The sequence below is a fragment of the Dermacentor silvarum genome, chromosome 6, assembly GCF_013339745.2.
Source record: "Dermacentor silvarum isolate Dsil-2018 chromosome 6, BIME_Dsil_1.4, whole genome shotgun sequence".
Classification (NCBI taxonomy): Eukaryota; Metazoa; Arthropoda; class Arachnida; order Ixodida; family Ixodidae; genus Dermacentor; species Dermacentor silvarum.
In genome coordinates this window covers 107,661,837-107,687,038 of record NC_051159.1, presented here as the reverse complement: position 1 = coordinate 107,687,038, position 25,202 = coordinate 107,661,837, and the positions used below count along the sequence as shown (strand labels likewise).

The 25,202-nt window shown below is 44.8% G+C and overlaps 3 protein-coding genes across 3 annotated transcripts in view; 2 read left to right on the top strand and 1 right to left on the bottom strand.

Annotated features, from left to right (window-relative positions):
* LOC119455808 (mothers against decapentaplegic homolog 3-like) overlaps window positions 1-19,994 on the top strand; it is a 56,976-nt gene extending 36,982 nt beyond the window's left edge. Inside the window, exon 9 of the mRNA XM_049669342.1 lies at window positions 19,957-19,994. The gene's annotated coding sequence lies outside the window, so the exon portion shown is untranslated. The remainder of the gene's footprint in view (window positions 1-19,956) is intronic.
* On the bottom strand, window positions 6,558-19,301 carry LOC119456815 (uncharacterized). Its single transcript, XM_049669345.1, is given in 6 exon segments — window positions 6,558-7,388; window positions 10,452-10,614; window positions 13,675-13,861; window positions 14,283-14,404; window positions 17,413-18,579; window positions 18,582-19,301. Coding segments are annotated over 6 exon segments (2,334 nt in total). The 5' UTR covers window positions 18,990-19,301; the 3' UTR covers window positions 6,558-7,101.
* LOC119455810 (E3 ubiquitin-protein ligase RNF180) lies at window positions 19,973-24,991 on the top strand. Its single transcript, XM_037717284.2, has 2 exons — window positions 19,973-20,164; window positions 24,729-24,991. The coding sequence occupies exons 1-2, from the start codon at window positions 19,973-19,975 to the stop codon at window positions 24,963-24,965; spliced, it is 429 nt and encodes a 142-aa protein (XP_037573212.2). The 3' UTR covers window positions 24,966-24,991.
* The last annotated feature ends 211 nt before the right edge of the window (window positions 24,992-25,202 follow it).

The window sequence follows — 25,202 nt, the reverse complement described above, 5'->3', positions numbered from 1 at the left end:
GTGTAACCGATAGTGTCACCACTGTCTGTGGGTGCACACCAGATGGGACGCTGCCAAAAATGCAGAGTGGCAACAGCAGATTCATGCCGGAGCATGTTGGGCCGTGATATTGTGGCGATGCCTTTTCCCGATGCTAATACTTTTTGGCGCTCTTCACATTTGTGGGTAGTCCAACACTGCGCCTGTGAGTGGTCAAAGAGATGCTCCGCCCGGGGCGCAGTGTCGCTTTGACCACTCGCGAATCTAGAAAGTGCCAAAAGGCATTAGCATCGTAAAGAGGCATCGCTACAAAATCGCGACCTTGGATTGCTATGACTTTTACCTATGAAACGATTGTGCAGGGTTGGGTAGGTTTTGCACAAGACGGCACGTAATTTACAGAATTGTGAGCTAGAACAGCAGCTTGCTATGTCTGCTGTATAAGGTAATTCTTTGTCAAGCTGTTATGAACATAAAGGGAGAAACTCGTCCCTGTTGCCACTGCGAGCTGCAACCAGGCAACGTGTGGAGCAAATGTAGCAGTGATCGAATTAATGTGTTGAAGCTGCAGTAGTGCAAACTCTTGTAACGGGTAAGGCACTACTTCTGTACATCAATAACTTAGCTGTGCAATGACATTTTTTCGAGTCGTTAATTTGATTATACTACTAACATAATTTTCCTGCATGTCTCTACAGAAAGAAATTTATTCAACGCAATTTCTGCAGACAGGGAGTGACTGCATAGTGCCGGCAAAATTAGAAGAATACAGCCTTTTTATGCTTCTTCAAAGAAGCCTTGTTTATTCAAAACCTTCAGTGATTAACCAAAGCATCTACATGTCAAGTTCTAATCGTCTTGAACTCGTGTCTGTTTTGTGTTTTTCGTGTATGGAGTTTATCTTGGATTCCTTTGCCCAAACTTATCCCTTTCACTCCCGGCGATTCTACAGTTAAACCTGCTTATAACAAACCTCCATATAACGACTTACTGGATATAATAATTTTCTATTCCCCACCGTTACTCCATAGAAGCAAATGTATTTGAGACCTCTACGTAATGAAGTGGCAGCGGAAGACCCCCTCGAAATAACTAAATTTCCCCGCCAACAATATAGAGATTAAGCCCCAAATTTTGTCATTTTTGCATGAGCAGCAACCGGAAGCACCTTCTCCGCCACGACGGAATGCGAAGCGGTGGCGTTGCGCTTGGCGCGCTCGAATTCACGGCGACTGCGAGGCGAAAGCGAGCGCACGTGTGCGTGCGCGCGTGAGGCAGGCCTGCATCCCTTGACCCGGCGATCTTGCTGCCGTAGGCGTGACCTTTCCCCCTCCCTTCCTTCAAACCTGATCCCGCCGCTCAGGAGTACAACCCTAAATTTGTGCTACCATATCGCCATCGGCATTTCAATATAGCTGCCTCCTACGCACTTCGAGCCTAGCTCCCGTAGCTTCGACCATGTGCTGTAGTACGTGTGCTTAGGCATTAGTCTACCAATTTAGTTAAACAGCGAATGTTTACAAGTTTATACAGCCGATAAAACTACTATCCTTACTTCGTACAGCTGTCTGCTAATTTGCTGTCGCAATCGATGCTTCGCCTTTCGGGCGAAACTGGGAATTTTTTGTTCATCGCAACTTCAATGTATTGGGAGTAAATCTTGAGCGAAGGATTTTTTTTTCCTCTCTCTTGATCACGGAAAACGTGTGCGCCTTACAATCGAGGGCGCGTTAGAATCGAGTAATACGGTAAGCATTTCTTTTTAGAATTTTTGTGCCGAACCTGCATATAACGAAATCCTCTTTATAACAAAGTTTTTCGGGAATTTGTCAGTTTCGTTATATCCAGGCTTAAATGTATTTGGAATAGCATAATTTGTCTACACAAATGCACCAATAAATGTTTCTAAATAAACTGCTGTAATCAGAATTATTTTTTTTTATTTGCATATGCTTACGTTGCATATACTAGTGCTGCCATGTGGTAATAATGCAAGTTAAACTGCAAAATTAAACTGGGAATTTTGGGACTGAAAAAATTGTTGAGGTGGTCTGCAGCTTGTTTAAACAAGAAGACTTGTTCAAAAGGTGCAGAAGGTACAATTGGAAAAGCGTCGTTACAGCTGGAGTGTCATCTTGTACGAAGGCTTTTTTATTTTCGTTTTGTGAGCACTAATGCTGGAATTTGCTGCTGCAATACCTGTAGCATTTCTTCCCTTAACCCTTTGAACTCCTAAAATTTTCCCCGTTTTCCTTTTACTTCCCGAAGACCTTGCACATAGTATGCTCATTTCTGGCATTCAATGAAAAGAATTAAAGAAGCCTTGTTTTGATCAAAGTTCGTTTGTCACAATGCTTAAATGTCGTCACAAATATTCTCACCACATCACGGCAAAATAAATGTAAGCTGCAAAGTAATGTGGGCACAATTGCACAATCTTGGCTGTAGGTGGTGGGAGGAGCAGATGCATGCGACTCGACTCGTTAACAGCGATTAAAGCAATTGGAACTGGCGTGGACAAGTAGAACTCGTCCTCGGCGATATTGGCACTAATTGGAAGCATAAGCACAGCTCGGGCTTGTGGGGTTAAATGGTTTATGTGTGTCAGGTGTGCCAATTCTTATTTCATTCTCAAGAACTCCCTTCCACGTGCAGCATTCCAGACAGCCAGCAGCCATTTGGAATGGAGCACACCTGCCAACCTCTGAACTTCAACATTTGTAGAAATCTCATGGGCATGGCTAAGAGAGGAGGGGGTGGGTGCGATGGCAAGCATTGTCCATAGCACACCTCTTTTGTGGGGTTGCATGCGCACATTATTTGCGATGATTTATCTTTAGATGCAGCACATATGAGCAGTGGAAAACTAGGAACAGCGGAAGACTGAAAAGCCACACAATTCTTTAGGGACATTGTTCTTGCAAAGAATAAACTTGCCCTAAGAGAGTTATTCAGGTATATGGTGTCACATGCCGCCACATCAGGGCGGCACAGGTACCCCACAACTGCTTCTTCAGATGCAGTTTTTGCTAAGAGAATCTGCTTTTTGTAAAACTTCACACAAAATTAGTAAAAGCAGAACAAGCCCAAGTTCTTAAACTTTGCGAATTATTCGGCAGAGCTGGTAGGTATGTCATAGGCAGTTAATGAGGCTGTCCAGCATGCGGATTGAGCAGCTGCTATGCACTTCTCTTTAGTTCTTTGAAACTAGAAAGCTTTGTTTAGTACTCCAGTGTGGCTGTATATGTGCATCTGAATGTCTGGCAGAGTTTGCATTAGGGCAGAAAGCACCCTGGTTGTGGCTCGAAATTATATTTCAACTGGTCCCGCAGTTTTACTAAATCTCTTGGGACTTGACTGTTTTTAGCTGGATGCTCAAAGCCAATACTAAAGCATACCAGACTCGTACAGTTAACCGCAAAAGCGTACGGACAGCAGAGTCCGAGAAAGCTGATTTCTGAGCAGTTCGTGAATGTAGCCAGTAAAATTGTAGAACACGACATTGTTTGCATGTACCAGTACAGGCTGAAAATCCAAATACCAGGTTGTCTTCCAAGCCTGCAGCTATATTATACTTTTTCTCAGATCCTGCGGTCTGTGAACTCGCGGTTGATCAGCGTAGATTGGTAACAACAAGGTATCCCATTACAGTTATACTTCATTAAAAATGTAATTGATTTCAGTGACTAATTGGTACACCACAAAAGTAATTGATTACTTGTTATTTTCCTCGCCAACTTTCTTACAGTAAATAAAACGAGCTGGTCTAGCCTGCAGCCCTTCACACGTTACCTTTACTAACAATTGCTTTTCAAAATTTTTGTCATCTTCTCTCGTTTTCTTGTGAAGACATCAGCGATGACAGTGCTAACACACTAGATGTGCGCTTTGAATGGACGGGCGGTGTTATACAAACATCTTACGCTCAAGACAGTGGCTACTAAATGCCACGATGCTCGCATCTGGGTCCTCTATGAAGTGCAGCACTTCTTTGTTGCCGGGACTCTGAGAAGGCACTTCCAATAGTGACATTGAAAAGCTGAAAAAAATTGTCTATAGCTAATTTAATAAAATCAACATTTGAAGTGGCCATCGCTATCGAGCTATAGCAACCTACATCTGGTGGAAACTTAAGATGAGGAAACAAATGCAGAGTGCTGTGCTTGCTTGTCTGAACATGGCGCATATGCGAGTCTGCCGCGTAGCTCCACTGCAGGCGTTTTACTGCAGTTCCTGCCACATTCAAGTAATCAAAGCTACATTACCTGTTGCGGTTTGTTTCGTGGGTAAAGCAACTGGTTACATGTAATTGGTTACTGAAAAAGGTAACCGAATTACAGTGAGCCATGTAAAAAAAAATTAATCAATTACAAAAATACCCAAAAATGTTATTGATTACAAGTAATCATTTACATGTAAAATTTATTTTGTAGGTCTGGAGTTCAGCCACTTACAAATGCAGGTGAACCTAGAAATAGAACAATGCATTGGAGTTGTTTCGAAATTGTACGCGTTCGAATTTATGCCGATTACCATCACTCACTCAAAAGCCCTCAGTCTGGAAGGACTTAGCAGAGGAAATCGCAGTCAGGACTGAACTTCCTAATGGCATCTAGTTGGTGGAATACACATTTTCTGTCGGAGCAGCTAGACCTGGAGCCACTTTTGGTTTGAGCCAAAGGCCAAGTGCACAAGCCGAGTAATATAGTCATGTTTTCAGACCAATCTGTGGAGGAAGGAAATGGTGTTCCTCTATCGGGAAATTAACAAGCTGTTGGCTGCAATGCCACTTGCTTTTGCCTTTGGCTGATAAAAGTGGTTGACATTGTGTAACTGTATTACACGAAAAGAAAAAATTGTCATCCATCCAAATTTTAGCATGCAGCTGCAAAGGAAGCCCATACTGGTTTCCTTTGTAGTTTCGTGCCGCAATTTGGGTGGATGACATTTTTTCCGTTTCATGTACTTTTCTCCACTTCGGCTTCCACAGAACTGATTTGCCATAAACTGTATTAGAGCCAAATTTCGGAGACAGTCCAACCAAGATAAGTCTGTGTCCTTGTAAACGCACCTTCTCAGAGTGGATAACACCAGTAGAACTAGTTGAATGCATTCAAAGCACTTGGTTAAAGACTAAAGCCAGTGCGAATTTTTGATGCCTCAAACTGTGGAACCATTGCCATTTATGATGTCACGTAGGTATTTGCGGTTTATTGACAGGCGTCGGTGCGTTCTGCTTAAAGATAGCTACAAAAGTTTTGGGGTGTTTTTTAGTTATAGTTCCAGTTGCCAAGCCAATTGTGGCCAGGCTGCGACATTGGAGAAGTGGTTTTGAAGATAGTATTGCTGCTATGCCACACCTCACAACCTTCCTGCCTCACTTCAATTTCTGGCGTGCGAAACCTTAACTCATTGAATCTGACCCATTTTCGTTTTGTTTTAATGCATATGTTTTATACATTAATCTCCCACTAACATCCTAACTACTATTAACTTCCCCTATGAGTAATATATTCCCACAAAGCCCAAACTGTTGCACATAAAGTAAAATTAACACCTCTTCACCTCTATTTATGGTCATAGACATTATCTCACACTAAAAACACAATAAATGTTATTCGAACTCATACCTAATTAGCACAGTAATTATATTGTAAGTGGTCATCTGGATTATCAATAATTGAAAAAATGCTGCTATGGGCTTTGCGTTGTTTCCCGGGCTTTCCCGGGGTGATGAAGTTAGGAAATTTGCAGGTGCAAGTTGGAATCAGCTAGCGCAAGAAAGGGGTAATTGGAGATCGCAGGGAGAGGCCTTCGTTCTGCAGTGGAGATAAATATAGGCTGATGATGATCATGTTTGTAGTATTGTTTCCTATTTTGCAGCTGCTGAAGAGCATAGTTCCCTACAGAAGTTACTAGTGGGCACACTGGCACTGCAGTTGTTCAGCAATCATGGGAATAGATTTGTCTAATCTTCATACTTGTGTATAGGTATAGATGTTCTTGGCCCGTTATTACGCTTGACCTTCAGAAGTTCTTAAGAAATAGTTTTCTAAATGCATGAATGCAATAAGTTTCTGCGTACGTGAATGACATTGCAAATGGTTGCCCTTACAATGTAATATTTTGTTGAAAATGATCAATGTTTGAAGTTGCAAAGCCACTTGAAGCCTGATGGACAAAGTTTAGGTAAACCCATGTGCTGACTGTCATTCCCACACTTGCTTAACTATCAACTCGCAGCTCCTATTAACATTAGCACTAGAGTTCACTCTAGTAGAATTTGTAGAAAAATCTATAATGGGAAGAACTACCTTGTGTCATTGTCGTAATGTTATCCAAGCACTAACATTGTAAGTGTGTACAGTACGGCTTATTCAGTCTACAAAAGGAAACGTTTAACCACCTTTTGTGCCTTTCGTCCATCCAAGTGCATATCCATGGCTGCACTCAGATACAAAAGTATTGCAGTGAAACTTTGTAGCACAGTTTTGCATGTTGTAAACATGCTGGTCCATGATAAACTTGCAGCTCTACACTTGCTTTAAATAGGAAGACAAAAATACCTCAATTTCTTCTTTTATAAAAAAGAAACACATGTATTTCGTCACAAACAGGAAAAACATTTCCACGCGCTTCATGGCACTGTCCACAGAAATTGGCTTTTCACGTATGGTTATTATGTAACATCATACTGAGAAATGGTAGGCAACCTCGCAGCATCTTGCAGGCTTTTAAATGCAGAACAGAATTATTATAACAAAAACTTGCTTATATTTCTCTGAAAAACAGGACAAGCATCTCCATGTACTTCATGGTGTGACTATCACAGAACAGTAACAAAACAAGTAATGACAAGCGAAAAGAAATACACTTGAGGTATGACTTGTGCATAGGTTAAAGTTGCCCTGCACTAATAAATTACACAATACCTCCAGCGTCTTTGCTGGTAAGTAAAACATTGAACAATGATTTATCAATGGTACAGAAACGTGATGGTCCATATACATATGAGGTGTCCCTCTGAAGTTTGAAGGCTAGAAATCTTTGCAAGGCACTTATAGCCTTGGTACAACTGTGATGAATATGGGCAATGAATGAGTAAGGCATCATCAAGCGCAACTATAGGTCCCACAGCACTTTCTGCCGTGGCGGCTTCTCTGGCGGCTTTGGTGGTGACTGGCCTGGGGCCAGGATGGGCATTCGTTTCCTGGATACTGTTGGCGATTTGGGCTGAACATCCAAGCTGTTGTTGCTGCCTGGAGTCTGTGAGCGTGGAGAATGAGCCGGAATGTTCCTAGTGGCTTGTGTGGGCAAGGGATTGCCTTCTAGTGGTGCAGCTGCGCTCCTGATGACGATGGTTTTCATTGCCACAGGTGCAGCAGCTGCGTTGAGACGCTTTGCGGAGTCTGCACAGTAACAAAGTAACAACAAACATGAGAGTTGGATGAATGGTCGATAGGGTGTATGCCAAAGGAACACCTGGTACTACAAGAGATGCCATAATGGAGTGCTCTGAATTAATTTCGACTGCATGGGGTCTCGCTGAAGGGAGCCTAAACATATTTAACTTAGATCAAATACTAACTTGCCAAATAATTAATTTGACTTTTAAATACCCAGAAATTCTAACAGAACTAATCCACGGTGACTATCCAAGTATGCAAATAGCCGAAACACGTCATGTATGAGGCACACACTACAGCCGGGCTCTTCTCTTGCGCTTCCCGCTGGACACACGCTGCACTATCAGGCAGTGCCGCTTCGAAGTCCTTTGCATGGCCTCCGAGACTGCAATGGTGGTGTGCCAGTGCGTATGAGCGGTATACTGCAGGCTCTTGAAGTCTGCGTGTGCTCTTCGAGATGCGTAGCTCACCAGTGGGTGCTGACACTGTGAATTAATTCTTCTCTCCCCACAAGCATTCGTGGTGCAGCCACTAAGGTGCTGGGCTGCTGTGCTCGAGGAACTTGCACACCGTTTTGATTCCACCGAGCACCAGAAAATTTTAGTTTTTTTTTATTGAATAGCACTGTGAATGAGGTTAGACCCACATTTCTAGACTGCACTAACTTCGTGATCGGTCCATATTTTTGGTTAGATAGTTAACTAGCTGGAAAGAAAATTGAACTGACAATGCAAAGAATGCTATTTGCATTAAAATTCAGTCACAAATAATTTGAGCCCTGTTGTTAATACTAGCTACGGCGATCCTCAGGTGGTCCAAATTTGCGGAGTCCCCCACTACGGCGTGCCTCATAATCAGATCGTGGTTTTGGCACGTAAAACCCCATAATTTAATTTTTAACTAGCTACGGCAATGTTAATGCCAATTGCCACCAAACTCATGAGGTGTTCTGCACTATAAGTGCTGCTAATGTGAATCGCTCACAGAATGTGCAGATATTCTGGTGCAATATGTCACCTACTATTCAAAAACAAAATTTCATTAGCCTGGCAGTAACTTGGCTATGATGAAAAGTTGCCAATCGATTTTCCATTTTTCAAAGGAAAACGGCCGTGGCTGCAAAAATGTCCGAACAATCGGGCAATCTAGAAAAAATGAATTTCGCTGGTAAATTAATTTTCATTGTCTGTTTACAATGGCAGCACAGCGGCAAAATCACGTACCAAACCTTGCTCAATGTTCTGTTTCACCAAAGTAATATCTACAGTGTAGACAGCTTATAACGTAAGTTGCCGGAGTCGTGAATATCTGCACTATAAGCGGTACTGCACTATAACCGTCGCCAGTTCAGGGAAACTGGCGACAGTTATAGGGGAACTGCGCAAGGGGAACTGCGTCGCCAGTTCCCCTTGCGCCCGGTTGCAAGGTACGCATTTGGTGCCGCAGCAAAGTGTCGCCCACCCCTCCCTCCCTCCCATACCCCCACGGCCTTTCGCCTGATAGAAGTTGCGTTTGCCCTCCGCTGTGCGTTCGCTCTTCGTGAAGGTGCGCGTCCCCCGCACGCTTTCACTCGCACATACAGCGCACGGCGACGATGTTATCGCCCTTGGACTCATGCTCCTCCTCCGCATCACCCTCGTTGATCTCCTCTCCCATTGGTGGGCGCACCTCGTTACGAAGCGTGCTCGCTACCGCCCTTGTCGGCGAGATTTTCCCGCGGAAGCCGCACTATAACCGGTATTTCTTCTCATGCAGCTGCAGTGTAAGCGGTATGCGTATACATGGAGTGCTATGGGAAAATTAACGGGAGTCTGAAAAGACCGTACTATATCCGGTCCTGCACTATAAGCGGTTACGTTGTAAATGGTCTGTACTGTATTTGAAATTTTGTGATGGCCAAGCCGTGGGTTTTTTTAGCTGTTGCTCACGGTGCAGCCTTATGCGCATTGCAGATCGTGAGGTGCAGATATTGTGCGCACACAACCCTGAATCTTTGACGCTGGCAGTTTAGGCTCTGTGGCGCAAATTTAGTTTGGAGCTTTATGCCCACATGCGAGCCTTACGCTGTTCCTTTCAGTGCACACATATAAACTTAATTATAGGCATTCGTGGTGATTTCCGGGTCATCACCCACAGACCCAAACTTCCCTTCGTGCACACGACCCTCAGTGCAGCCCGTGCAAGTGACCTCGCGCTTGATCTCTGATGCAGTCTATCGGTAGGTAGTAACACGTCAACGGCGAGCTTCCTGGTTGCCATCTGGTTTTCCATCTGCTACTACCGCTGATTTGGCCTCACCAGCGGCACTTTGATGGGTATCGGTGACAGGAATTGAAGTTTGGTGGCGAGTTGAACTCTCTCCACAGTGGCCATATGGCACTTAGAAAGCCAAGGAATCACCGCAAGAACGAAAGTGATAGAATGGCAGACAGCCAGAATGGCGGAAACTTTGTTTACACCCGCCATATTTACAACATAGCGCATTGGACCAGTCCGAAAAATTTAGCAACACACCATGCAGCGTCTCAAATTACTGACACCCTTATATACATTGACTTTACGGAGTAGTCAATGCTATCTGTTTTGTTGTTGTTGCTATTTTGAGATTATATTATGTCGGTTGTGCCAAACATATTCATATATTATGCTACTTGCTTCTGTTTTTGTTGTAGTTACTGATCTCATTATATTATTGTCACCACTGCTGAGTTGTAAGGTTAATGAGGCTTGTCAAGCGGTCGTGAAGACTGCTTTTTTCTCGTCAACCCCAGTTGTTGTACATGCTCTGTACAAGAAGCTGAAATAAGCATTCATTCAGATTCATTCAGAAGGCAGGTGCTGTGGGGTCCAAATAACCAGGCAGGTCAGAAGAATCCGGCATCTGAGCAATCGGTTCGTGATTGTACATAAAAGCTTTGTGACTGGTTGTAAGTAGGGCCTTGAAACGAAATCCCTGCTCTGACGTGGTAGACTTCATGTAATGTAATCACATGGATACTTCTTTTTAGAAAAAACAAGTTTGCCTCCTAGGAATGTTTGAAGAACTTGCATATTCAGTGTACTCACCAAAGTCTCCTTTGAGCATTCTGTTCAGCAACTGCACATCCAGCGTCCTTGATGTTGGGTAGTAGATGACCTTCCTCGAGAGGTTGTCCAAGTGCAGCAGTTTCTGGTGCCCATGAACCAGAAATTTGACCTTCTGAGGCAGCTTCTGGTCCATCCAGCTTATCTGAGAACCAAAAATGGAGAATAAAGACGAAAGATGAAACACACATGTGAGGTAACAGCTCACATCAGTGGGCTTCAAGTTAAGGTGCATTTCCAAATACGGGGGTTAGTGTTTCTTTTGAGTGTCCCTTTGAGATAAAGAGGTGGAGCTCATGTAATGTCCAGTGAGAATGAATGTGGGAGGTCATGTAATACATAGTCATCCATCAGAGTAATAGAAAGGGTGGAGGGGAAGGGAACACACCTGAGGGTGGCAACGGGTTAGTCAAAGCGATGAAGCTAGGAAATCTGCAGGCAATGGATGAAATTAGTAGTTCACACAGGGTAGGAGCGACTGGAGATCACTGGGAGAGGTATTCGCTCTGCAGAAGACTCGAACAGGCTGGCAACAATGATGCAACGCTAACTAATGATGGTGTGCAACAGCCTTGAGGTAAAGTGAGTGTGAGTATGGTCAGCTTTTGTATGTTTCTTGCTGTGCGGCAAGATGAAGGGAAAAAGAGTGTCTTGTACCATTCATCTCTTCTGATAAAAATTAATGGTTGAAGGAGTGGCACAGGCGTTGCCATGTCCCCTAGTGCTATTTGTTTTGTGTGTGCATGCTATAACCACTCATCTAGTTTTGGGTCAGACATAAATGTGAATGTCGGTAGTGTATATTTTTTCTGAAAATACCAGACACTATAAAGTTGAACTTCAATATGACGAACACGATATAGTAAAGTAAATATAAAAGTTGGTTGGCCATGCTCTATTTCAATGGATTATTCTACTGCTTTAACAAAATAAAAATTGCAGAATCCGACAAGGTATCAGCTACAGCGTAGCAAATTTTTGTTTGCGTATGCCTCAAAATATGTATTCGGGTAGCCAAAGTGTCAAATACAGTCGTCAAATTTTTCAGACGTCCGATTTCTCAAACTTGCAGAGTTCGTGCAGCCCCGCCACCTATCCCTAGCACCAATCTATAACGGCATTAACCGAAATTTTGGACGCCGCACGGTGTTTCAGCAATGAACCGCGGATGTGATGCTATAAACACGACGGCCATGAACAAAGCTCCTGCCATCTCGACTGGCACGAAACAGCAACTTTGGCTACCAATTCTTGACAAAGTGGTGCTCATTAGGACTAGCGACCTAAACAGTGCCACCAGTGTAGTGGCTGGTGATAAGCTGTCAAGAAGCTCGCCACCAGTATGTTGGCACCTGTGGATCTTACTGGCAACTGAACACAAAATCAGACACACGGGCTAGACTGACAGCCGTAGTATCAGAATACAGATCCACGTGCGGTCCCGTCCGTGTCCGAAAAGTCAGTCAGCAACGTGTGCATTATGTTTGCACTTGTACACCTTACTGACGATTCAGCACGAGATCAGATGCACGAGGTAGACTGACTGTTGTAGAGCGGAGTATGGATCTACGTGTAGTCCCCTCCATATCCAATAAATATGTTGGCGGCATACACATTTTGGTGAGCAGCTTGGCTTGAAGTCGGCAAGCCATCATGCCGATCCTGCATGATACTACCTATCACACGGTTATGTATTCATGGTGGTGCATAGCACGCATATGTAATTTAGTGTTGTTCCTGTGCCTCATATCGGCACGGCAAGATGTCAATGGGTTATAAAAATCTGTAGGAGATCCTTTGTCTGGCCCGTCAGAGGCAGCCTGCTTGCATTTCTTTTGCATAGATTTCCCACCAATATTTGTGTCACCATCTGCCCCGAACCGTGAACGGAAGGGGGGCCGAGGAACCCGCGTCCCAGATACGACGTACAGCGTGGTGGTGGTGAACGGTGACTGAACGCTGAGCAGCTGTGCTCGTGCTGTTTATTAGATGCAGTCAACCAATGTTGCCCACCAAGCTTCGGCGGGCCACTGAGCCTAGCGGGCCAACTAAAATATGGCCGGGGTGACATCACACGATCGTCACAATTTGCTTGTGTGCTTATAATGAATATAGGTTATACGTAACGGAGGTATTTTTGTGGCTGGTACGATTTTGTTATAATGAGGCTCTACTGTAATGAAAAAGAAAATTCCCATTTATCACTTCAAAAATGACAATCGAATCTGATTTTGTAGCCTTGACCACATCATCACAGAAAGACATCCACAAGCCGAGCTCATCGTAAGGGTGTCAGTTTATGTAGACTACAGAAAGAGACACGTGGACGATGCAAACCTGTCCATTTTGTGTTCAGTCTACCTGCACTGATGCCCCCTAGATGAACCATCACACATTTGCCCAGCAGTACATCCTGGTGCAATCATTGAGCTTCTTACAAAACTCACTAGAGGGAAATCTGGAATTGCAATCGTACAGCTACCATGGGAACGATGAGTAGCACACATGGATTTGTCTATTCTTCGTACTTGTGGTTTGAGACATTCTTGCGGCGTTATTTTTCTACTTTCCAAGCCATTCTAGTTTTCTAAACACAGCAAGGCAATAAATGTTTGCACATACGCATAACCATTGCTAGTTGTAGGCTATATAATGAAATATTTTGTTTACAATCAATTTGCAAAGTTGCAAAGCCACTTGAAGCAAGGAGGAGTAAGTTTAGACAAATTCCCATGTACTGTTCCGTCATTACCATGCTGGCCAAACCCACCATACTTGCAGCTACTGTAGACAGTAGTATTTTTATAGGGAAACTCTATAGCAAACCAGCAATGGCCAGGGGCTGCTATGGCAGTTCGACTGTCCTGTTAAAATATGTTGACACAATCCAATAGGGAGGTAAAAAAAAGTTGTGTTCAAATGAACACAGAGGGTATCAGTGCAGGCTAATGCACAACACATTCAGCCAAGTCCTATCCATGAGCATGCATGTTTCGCGCAGTGCGTGTGTGCCTGCATTCTAGCACATCAGTGCCCTTTCAAGTCAGACGCCAGGCCTCAATAGGAGCAGTGAACTTGCGGACATGCAGTCGCAGCATGTTATACTAAAACCATTTCTTCCACCTGCTAGGCTGTGTGTTATTGCACTGCTGTTGGCACACAAAGTTTCGGCGGTGGTTGCCCATGGGTGCAACGAAGTGCTCACCACAGCTGGTGCAGCCACCAGGTAGGAGCCGTACTCGGTGCCGCAGTCCGGATAGAAGTGGGCCCAGCTGCCACGGTTATCTTTGTAAAACGGATGCTCCCTCGTGGGCAGCAGCACTGAGGGGTCACTGTAGAACAGGTACAGTAGCGTGCCAGCCAAGAAAGGCTGCTGGACTTCCTCAAAGCAGCTGCATGAAAAACTTTAATGCTCAGGTTCCAAGTTAAAAACAGGCAGCAAACACAATTGAGCACTGCTATGCAAGACACACATTTGCACCCACTTGCAGCAGTCGGTAGCTGCGGATGGAGGGGTTAGACTCTAAGCCTTTGCTGCAACATTTTCTCAGCAGCGGCACCCAGACTTGCTATTCTAAAAGGCAATAAGGAAGACGTATGCTAGAAACGATGTAAAGATGACCTCTTCCTATTATAAAAATAATCCCAACCTGGCAACAACCTAGTTGGTATAAATCCATAATTAATCTTTGTGCAAGTTCAATACACCCTGGTCTCTTGTCTGTGCATCTTGAATTTACACTAACACAAGCTATGATCCCTACACTTAATCCGTCTGCCATGTGAATACAATATGGCTACAAATGCACTTGCCTCCTCTTATCAATGTCCAGGAAAACAACATAGCTGATAGTTTCTGGTTGGATGCCCGTTGGCAAGAGCCTGCTCTCGTCAACTTCATGAATGTCAGGCGCATGTGTTGTGGCAGGATCACCCTGGAAAAAAAAAATTCAGGTAGAAAGCATCCTGGAATGACTGCTGACGTTAATCCGATTCACACTGAAGTAATGCAGCAACGCACTACATTCAGACAAGATTTTACAGGTCTGTCCCAAAACTTTCCAGAATGATTTCTTTGTAGTCGGCAACGCCGCCTGGTGGGGCAGGGCTTCGGGCGGAGAAGTTGGTGGGGGATCTAAGTTTCTAAATGAGACCGGTCTCAGTTGCCTACGGGCAGTTGTTGAGGCAGGTCACGCTCCACGCAGAGGTTATCTACTGCACCCTTGTCAAAAAATGGACCAGTTTTGGAGCAGCGTTATGTAATCTTTTGGAGCAGCGTTATGTAATCAAGTTTTGTGTGAAACTGGGCAAAAATGGGGCGGAGGCGCTCGAAATGCTTCTGGAAAGTCCACGGTGACGACGCGATGAAACGAAGCCAAACTTTCATGTGGCATAAGAGGTTCCGGGAAGGTCAGGAGTCCATCAACGACCGACGACCACTCAGGATGCCCATCGACACCACAAACAGACAACTCGGTGCAAAAAGGGCGCCAAGTTTTGGATAAGGACCGGCGATTAAGTGTTCAGATGAGCGCAGAGGTGTGTGGAATACCCAAAACAATCGTTCATCACATTTTAATGGAGGATCTTCAAATAAGGAAAGTCTGCGCGAAAATGGTGCCAAAAGTCCTGATGAGTGAGATGAAAAAAGAGTGTTTGTTGAAGTGCCAGGAATTGCATGAATGCTACCAAACGGACCCAGAATTTTTGGACAGAGTGATCACAGGAGACGAGACGTGGATTTTTGAGTATGATCTCGAATCATAGCGTCAGAGCAGCGAGTGGCACACTACAAAGTCTCCTCGCCGAAAAAAGCAAGGATGAGCAAATCGCGAATCAAGGCAATGCTGATTGTGTTTTTTGACAGAAAAGGTGTGGTTCACAGTGAATTCGTGCCACAGGGACCAACAGTCAACAAGGAGTTTTCCTGTGAAGTGCTCAAACGGTTGCGCAACAGGGTTCGACGTGTCCGAAAATAAATTCTCGACAATTGGATCTTGCACCATGAAAACGCGTCAAGCCACACCGTGCTCATTGTCTACGAGTTGCTGGCCAAAATGGGTGCGGTAACGCTGCCCCAGCCGCCTGTACAGCCCCGATCTGGCACCAACGGACTTATTTTTGTTCCCAAGAATCAAAAGAACCCTGAAAGGAACACGACATGGGAGGCTGGATACGTTAAAAGCAGCAGCGACGACCTCACTGAAAGAGGTTCCCATTGACGGCTTCCAGGGCGCCTTCAATGATTGGGTGAAGCGTTCGGCAATGGTGCATCGAAGCAGAGGGAGAATACTTTGAAAAGTTCTGAAAAGACTGTAAAATGATATTGAATTGATGCTTAAAAAATTACGGGAAGTTTAGGGACAGACCCTGTATGAATATACATGATGCGGGTTCGATTCCGCCCGAAATTTTAAAGGATATTTTTTTGTCTTGCAGCGCAGCAATACCCAATGGCACGCACCCAGTGATCAAAGTTGGCATGAAGAGCGGTGCATACCCAGTGAACAAACTTGGTCTGATGGCTGGTTTCGAAACCGGTCCCCTTAGCACAGCAGCCTGATGCACTACCCATTAGACTATTACCCAGTGACCCATGTTGGCATGAAAGAGGTGAGATACCCCCCCCCAGACAGACAAACATACAGGAAACTAGATGAAGTACACAAAGAATGTTTATCGCTTTAAAGATTGGCCAGCCATCACATGAGCATAACTATGTTTCACAAGCACGGTTCAATATCTGCAATGAAGCTACACGATTGTCTAGATGCAAATTGTAACTATTGATATACCGTGACAGAACCAACTTGTAGTAAACTTGTAGCACACGTCGTAAACTAACAGTAAAAACAATACCTGAATGCAACTATGCTGAAGACAGCTGTCAAGGTGCATTCATTTCTATTGGGCTACACAGACACATCATGCATTTTCTTTACTAGTTTGCACCATCATAGCTGCCAAGAGATGTTGAAAAAATAGAATTTATAAAAATAAAAAGTACATCCAAGTGTGTGTCTGCAAAACAAGTGTTAAATAAGTGGCCATCACACAGGCAATACGAAAGAAGAATGGGAACCGAGGGGCTCGATTTTATTAGTCATAACCACATAAAGCCAACAGACAACGAAGCTAAGGAAAGCACTGGGGAAATTAAGTGTAGTTGAAATTGGAATGTAGAAAATAATGAAGAAAAGGGAAAATGAAAGTGGACGAAAAGATAACATTACGCGTGCGCATTACGCACGCGTAATGCGGAGGTTGTGGGTTCGGCTCCCGCCGGCGACAAGTTATCTTTTCGTCCACTTTCATTTCCCCCCCCCCCCCCCTTTTCTTCATTATTTTCTACATTCCAATTTCAACTACACTTAATTTCCCCGATGCTTTCCTTGGCTTCGTTGTCTGTTGGCTTTATGTGGTTATGACTAATAAAATCGAGCCCCCTCGGTTCCCATTCTTCTTTCGTATTTCATTACGAGGGTCTCGAATCTGGCAGCCTTGATGTCATTAGGTCGCGTGCGAGGGTTTATTAGCCTGCTCTCCCAAGATCACGTGTATTGTGACGCCATCGGGCTAAAAAGGATGTTCCACATCCGCCCACCATGGTTCTGAGTGGCGTTGGCTAACACTCCTAGGGCTAGATCTAGTAAACATAAATACCCAAGTTAGTGGACGAATTGATGGCCGTCGCTGTAGCACAATTGGTAGTGCAACGCATGCGTAATGCGGAGGTTGCGGGTTCAGCTCCCCGCCGGCGACAAGTTATCTTTTCGTCCACTTTCATTTCCCCCCCCCCCCCCCTTTTCTTCATTATTTTCTACATTCCAATTTCAACTACACTTAATTTCCCTGATGCTTTCCTTGGCTTCGTTGCAGTGTTGGCTTTATGTGGTTACATCACACAGGCAAGTAACACCAAATGCATTAAATTTATCGATACCTCAAAGAAATGACTTTCAACCCAGAGCCTTGTGTTGTGTTGCACACTCTCCTTCATGACCTTCTGCTTAGGGAACTGAGCCGCGGCAAGAGATGATTTGTTGGCAGACTGCTGAGCATTCGCAAGGGACGTGTGGTTAGCAGGCTGGTGCTGAGATGATTCTGTGTTTTCCTCGCTATCTTCTTCAAAGGTACACTTTCTTTTCTTGTCCAGGATGAGGCGGGCATCTCCTATGTTCTGCCTCTTGGAAGCCACACGACCTGGAGCTTGTTCAGGCCTTGCTGCAAAAGTAGCACCATTCACCTCGGACACCTGGCAAGTTACAAAGTTCCTTGAACTGCTTCTCACTTGGTTTCCCTCGGACTCCTGGCCAGTTACAACGTTCCTTGTACTACTCATTTTGTTTCCCTCTGGACCTCTTCCCCTCCAAGTTCCCTGAAAGCCAATGGAGGGAACATTTTCAGGGCCACTGTCATTGCCGAGGAAACGGCCGCCAGATTTAGCGTCCCTGATGCGAAAGTCCGTAAATGTGAGCGTCTCGTCGGAGCTCGGAATTGTAAAATTCAGTTCGCGGTGCGTTGTCTGCCGGGCACAGTTCACAGACGGACCGTCCACCCTGAAACTGCTCTGTGGTACATGATTCCTGCCAAACAGGTTTCTCTCTTGTTCGCGATGCCTCAACGACTCAAAATAACCTTGAGTTCCCACATTGCGTGGCGGCGTTTCCCAGCCGGCAGGCTCGTCCGGGCAAGTGATCCTAGCAGGCGTGTACGGCCGAACGGGATTCGGAGTTCGCGGTCGAGTAGGATTCGGAGTACGCGGCCGAACGGGATTCGGAGTTTTCGGCCGAACGGGAATCGGCGAGAGATTGGGCGTAGGTAGCAGTGCTCTTGAGACAGGACTGGGGCACTGAGGTGGTGCTCTTGAGGGTGGTCTGCGCGGTCTTGGGCTAACCGCGCGGTCAACAAAAAAGGAACGGTCGACATTCGCACTCCTCGATTGGTGAGCTTGCATCGGTGCGGTGTCGCGGCGGGCGATGTCTCCAGTGCCGCATTCTTCCGCCTTCCACGGGTTGGAGGTTTTGTTCTTCAAGATTGGCGGCGGCAGCTTCTGTTGTGCAGCTGTGGCAGACACCGTCCGATAGGGATTCCAGTTACAATCGTGCCTGCGTCTTTCTTCAGGCGTGATGTGGGCGGGGAGAAAGACGAAAGTCGGTGTCGAACGCAGCTTTCATCAAATCGTGAACCTCGTAGCCCGGCTGCTCCTGCGACGTGCCTGCCGACGCTGCGAGACGCGGGGAATGTTCGCTCACCATCTCCAGAGTCGGCGTCGTAGGAATCCCGACTTTGAAAGTTGTCCTGTTGCTGTCTACGAAAACCAAAGTCAATGTCATCTTCACTGTACTTTACGCTGTCCCCAGAAGCGCCTTGCCTGTGGTACGGGCTCGGCGACTTCTCGTTGAGCTCATGACGGCGGTAGCCGAAAGTGGACACGTTTGAACGGGGCTGCCAACGCTGGCTGTTGTTACTTTGAGGCCACGGAGGACGTCTGGTGTTTCTGTACCTGTTGCCATTCATATCCGCGATAGTTGTCACAGTCGACAAATTGCAGCGGGCGAAGCCGTCACTGTGTGTTGAACACGCCGCTGAACACGTTTTTTTCAAAGGGCACCTAAACAACCATTTTTCTTACTCTCGCTGCACGCAGTGAAGATTGGCCGTAGTTGCGTCTTTGCTTTGCTGTGCGTCTGGAAACAAACTATTTAGCTTGGTGCCTGCACAGCAGTGAGTAAAATATACCAACAGCAAATAGACAGAGTTGACAATGGCACGTGCCGTCAAGCGTGCATAAAGCTACCTACATGTTTGTTTTGGCTAGCACAAGCTACCATAACGACTGAGGCTAGTTTTTAGGTATTGTTCTGTCCAATCCAATCCTAGTCAGTTCAATCCAGTTTACCGACGCGCAATGTGTGATGGTGGTTTCGTCGTTTCTGCTCTGTGAAGTTGTCGGAAGTGGTTTGAGTTTTGTGAAGTGATAGCTTGTTGTCTGGTGTAAGGATGTTTTGGACTCCTCACATAATGCATGAACGTTGTGGCACGTTCGAGCTTCCTGTATGTTTAGCGATGCGCTTCAGGCTTATGTGCAGAAGGGCGCTTATGTGTGGAATGGCATTGAGTATCTGTTTCATTGTGCTATTGGCCACAAACTTTTATTGAACGCAGAAGCCGAGTGAGATAAAAAGAGTAGGATGTGCAAAGCATTTTCTGCAGCTAAAGCACGCATCCTTGAAACTCGGAGGCAGTGTGCGTCATCTCCGTGTGCGACTGGCACATTGCCCCTTTCACTCGAAGGTTATGCTTTCGGGGGCTGCTCTTGTGATTTATCTTTAATACAGTAACGTTTATAGAAGTCTCAAAGTGTTTCTCTGGATTTCGTGAAAATTTGTTTTACCTCATCTCTCGTGTTTCGCTTACTTAACGTTGGCACGAATGCGCGTGTTCACTTTTTGAAAGGTTATCTTCATTAGTATTTTTATTTCAGCTTGGTGGTCATCGAAATGAGCGACGAAGCGGGCTTTCGCTGCAAAAAGTGTCGTCGCACTTTGTTCAGCAGCAGCCACATGGTTTCGTCCCATGGTGATCCATGGTCGGGTCATGTGGCCTTTTCGTGCCCAGTCAACAAGGTCGACACGGTCTGGTATGTCCGAGACGAAAAGCTTCCTGACTGGCTGTTGGAGCAGTTGGACAGCGTGAGTGTGATATTTATAACAGTTCAGTCAGTGACAAGTTAAGAATAGAAGAGATAGTCCTTCCAAAAATAAGTGTTGCACCAGCTCTTCGTCCCTCCTCGGTTCGGGAAATGGTGCTTTTGCAGGTGCCAACGGCTCTTAAAGTGAGGAACACCAGTTCAGCAACAGTGAGCATGCCTTGGTTTCGCACCACCCGCACCAACAGCCAATATTGTAAAATGTGGGTATGATGACAGCTCCCAGCACAGATGGGTCGTTTGAAAAAGGATCAGCAGAGGGATTTGCCTGACCTCTTGTACAAAACACTTCGTTGCAAATCCCTTTCCTCGTCCTGTGTGTGAGTGCATGCCACTGCCAAGGAGATACCATGAAAGGCTGAATTGCCCCTGTGGTCCAGTGTTGTACACGTTCCTCGAAAACAGGAACGAAAGCTCGTTCCTCGTCCCTTGCCAATCTTGAAACGAGTTCCCGTTACAAGTTCCTTTAATACGAAAGGAACGCGTTCCAATTACACATCGAACATTAGAATGTGTCGTTACATTAATGTTGCATTTGATTTTTAAAATTAAGATATAGTGTTGGATGATCCTGAGGCGAAATAAAGTCAGCAATTTAGAACTCACATCTTACTATGTATATTATACGCATTTGAACATCGCCAGCAGCAGATTACCTGGAGATAAAAAGAATCCAATGAAACACTCCTAGACAAATTTGTTTAGGGAGCATCGTACATAATCCAGACATGTCTAACTGCAACTTTGGTACCCGTCTCTTACAAGTGCAACACATATGGTACTTTCCACTTTGGTCTTCAAATGCGCAGTCAGGATACTGCGCTTCAGATGTGCAAATAGAAAGTTACTCATATGCACCAATATAATTAAATTACTTGCACAAGAAACAGCATCGAATGGAACAATACATAGGTGTTTAGTCAATGATGATTCAGTATTGCAGTATGAGTGGGGAAAAAAAAATGTGCAATATACGTATTCACAACTTAGTAAAGTCCCTTGTTTGAACTCGACAATAGTTGCATCTCAATGTTGGTGTCCGACAAATGAACCCGTTTTTTTTTTGTCAGCACTTCATTGGCAATTTCGAAGAGCCATTCCACTGGAAGCACTTGAGGGCATTGTCATGTTTTACTTGAAGAAAAGTTGGTTCAGTCCTTCGAAGTTCTTCATCTGCTGACAGCAGGTAGTAAACTGGTACCTGCAGGTACCAGGACAGCTAATCCTGTTCCTCGGCTGCAAATGGTTTGGTGCCCGAACGAGAAGATATCTTCGGGCGCGGACAAGGTGGCAACATCTGCGCTGGCTGGTTTGGTCACCTCAGCTAGCTCTGTGTTTATGTAGAAGGTCTACAGGAGGGAGCGTCACGTGACAATCTTGAAGCCTAGTCATAAAAAATTGTATAGGAGAACTCACACACAAAAAAAATGCACCATATTCACGTGACAGGAAAGCTGGTAGTTCTTTGCGCATCACGCGGTCGCCCATCCGCCCTGCATGATATGCTGCGTACGTGTGTGCATTTGTTGAATGCCGTGGAGTGTTTACAGAGGGAACGCCGTTCCCTCTGCCGTTCCTTCGTAAACCTAACGAGTTACCGTTACAGTTCCACCGACCCTTAATGGAACGGTGGCATTCCTCCGTTCTACCCAAAAGGAACTAGTTCCAGTAACGCCGTTCCGTACAACACTGCTGTTTCCCTTTCACAGTGGTTATCACTCGCACTTGAACAAAAGGCTTCCCTCAGCAGTGTGACAAGCTTCAGTGTGAGGCAAAGGCAGAGATGTAGATACAGAGGGGAAGGAAGGAGATGGAGATTAGGATGAGATGATTTGCTGGTGCATGTAGTGTTATCATCTTTGTGTAAGGGAACTGTTATCATCTTTGTCTGGTGCCTGCATCCCCTTGCATGCTTCCTTGTTTCTCTTTTAGTACTGCTCACGAACGGAGAACAGATGAATCTAATAGGGCAATCATGCTACCTGTCACTTACTGCTTCCTCCAATTGCTTGCGATGCTGCAATAGATGCCGGTGTCCATATCAAAATCTAATGAAACTGGTCTTGTCCGTGGGCCTGTCACGAGAAATGCTTCAGATGAAAAAATGCTCACATTGGAGGTGCAAGCACAAAAGGAACAATGTCCTTCTCTCCTTTTGTTTTCGCATCTCACCCTGGTACAGTAACATCTGGTCGATGAGGCTATTTGCCACACGTTATGCATGTTCCCTTTCGTGAAGATGATGGTTGTGTAATATGTTCTCTTAGAGGGGCCTTGCTGCTGCATTCTTGGCCTGTCACAGACTACTATGGCTGATTTTTGAACAGTATTTCCAAAAGCTGTGTTACATGTACTATTCTTTTCTTGCGACATGCGTATTATTTGCTACAAGCACCCTCATACAGTGCTACAACACAGACTCCTGTACACCAGAAACATGTGGCACTTTTGTTCCTGCCACTCTTCACCTCTAAACAGGATGTACACATGGATGAAGCGTCATAGTGCACAAAAGTAGTCTTTAATTAAACCAAAAGATGTGGGGTGATGAAGTTAGGAAATTTGCAGGCGCAAGCTGAAATCACCTAGCTCAAGACAGGGGTAACTGGAGATAGCAGGGAGAGGCCTTCATCCTGCAGTGGACATAAATATCAGGCTGACTGATGATGTTGTAAGAGGCTGTTATTGGTTGTTATTGCGACCATGCAGCATCTGAAGGTGTGTCTCCTGACACCGCAGAGCACATGCTAAAACCATCATGCACAGTTCGGACAATAGGAGAGGTGTTTCCACACTAAGGCCATACAGCATCTCAAGTAAGGGAAAGCTCACGTCGCAAATGTAAGATGTTTGCATCATTTGGTTTAGTGAATTTACCGCTGCTTAGTACAGACAGTAGAAAAGAAATATATCTGTGTTCAGTATAAGTAAGCGCAATTGTAGAATGTACATCACACCCAGAAATGCTCCTCCGCACCACCACCTCCAGTTGCTGATGTAGTCAAGAAAATTTCTAGTTTATACTCACAACCTCTTTGCTGCTTGAAGTGCCACTGTGGGAAACACCATAAGCTCTACTAGCGCTCCATATTCCTAAAGGTGATGTTTTAGATACTGTCGAGTGAGAGAAAGAAATATAGGCGCAAGTAATCCAAATAAACTGTTCCGTAGCATGCTGTAGACTTGCTGTTGATGCCAGCAAATAAATGGGCAGTTCCGTTTTTTCCTGTTCTGAATTCGCATGTAGTATGACAGGAGCAGGCACAGAAACAGCTAGATTAATGCCTTTGACTGACAGATGATGTTTCTTATATGAGTAAGTGCCGTATTTGCATGATTGTAGTGCACATCTTTTTTCAATAAAATGTGCGTTCAAATTTGCATGAACATTGCAGTCTTAACTAATTCTACTAAAAATAAACAATGAAATCGATTTTTACTAAAAGCGAAAAGTTCAATGCAAGGTAGCTAGCCACATTGCCATTGAATGGGGTCCTCTAAAGAAGGCGACGCTCACTGACATTGCAAGGTGGGTCCATGGTGCATGGAATGCCCTCCCGCAGACTGATGGTTGCATGAGCCTTCAAGAAGTGTGGCATTTCTAATGCATTAAGTGGAACTGAAGATGACTTTCTGCGGTTGGCAGACAGCAAGAAGGAGGCGTCGTCGGACTCTGATTGCGACTACTCGTTAAGGTTCAGCTGTGCGCGTGTCTGTGTGCCTTTGTATGTCTCATAAGATCGTTTCAACATGGTACGCGTCAACTCAGGTTTCGTTACTTGATGTGTGCAGGTAGAATCGGCACCAAGTTATTTTTTAATATTTGGGCGGTAATATAACTGTGCGTTATAATCGGTAGTGCAGTAGAATTGTGCAGATACGGTAAATGTGGAAACAGTTGTATGTACAGTACCTCCATAGCTGTGATGTCATTCTCTTTTGCACCATACACATCATGGAAGCAGACCGGCCAGTAATGGTTTTGTGACAGTTCATCCTCAATAGCCATTGCTGTGATCACACTTTTTATTAATTTTGATGTTTTTTGTTTCCAAATTTAGACACTGCCTGTTGTTCCATGCAGTCACTCATTTTTCTCCATGTTTGTGCTTGCCAAACATTTACTAGCGCCTTTGTTTTTGTGTGCTTGAAAAATAAATGTTCACTGATACAAATGCGATAATCGACCTGCATGGTAGCCGTCGCTTGTGCCACCGGTGGGTGCCAGGTACGTTGTGCTGATGCATTGTGGTATACTATGAAAGCAAGGGCTCTTGTGGATGCGTTGCGACTGCATTTGGCCCCCCCCCGTGTTCTATCACTTGTGGTGCAAAAAACGCTGGTCACCACACCTGCTGATTATCGTGTTTCAATTGCTGAGCACTGTAGTTTGGCTACAGATATCGGGAAATGGAGATAAAAATTCGAGTCACTGCCTACTCATGTTTATGTGAACCATTCACTCGCAGATTCCTGTGTAAATGCCGCTTTCTTTTTTCAGCTTAAGTGGTGATTGTGTATCTACAGTAGTTTATTTTTTTTTTCAGGGTGAATGGGTCAAAGGAAAACTCTACTGCCCAGAATGCAACGCTCGGCTGGGATCCTTTGACTTTGTGACGGGTGCAAAGTGTGATTGTGAGGAGTTTGTTCTGCCTCCAATACACATATCCAAGAGTCGGATAGACTGTGATCATACACACAAAATGGCATCCATCCTTCAACACATTGTGAAACCACCAGTTGCGCAGTCAGTTGCCAACTCCAGTGAGCTGAGTGCAAGCTGAACAGTGAATTAAAAAATATATATGTATTCAGTGAACCTTTTTTGATTCACTAAAGGGTAATTTAATTAAGTTACTTTGTAAATTGATTTACAGAGGAATTTTCATGGAATTTCACACATTTTTATTAATGCCTACCCATTTTGGTAACTCAGCAGGTGCTGTTTCATGGGGCTATATTTCCTATTGCTTTCGGAGGTGTTTTCATTTTTTGCGTGATGATGCACGAGTTTGATGTTT

What these genes read in the sequence shown, in the direction of transcription:
- LOC119455810 (XM_037717284.2), top strand. Translation starts at nt 19,973, where the DNA reads ATGAGCGACGAAGCGGGCTTTCGCTGCAAAAAGTGTCGTCGCACTTTG. An exon ending in TGTTGGAGCAGTTGGACAGC is followed by an intron (nt 20,165 to 24,728) that starts GTGAGTGTGATA and finishes TTTTTTTTTCAG; the next exon opens with GGTGAATGGGTCAAAGGAAA.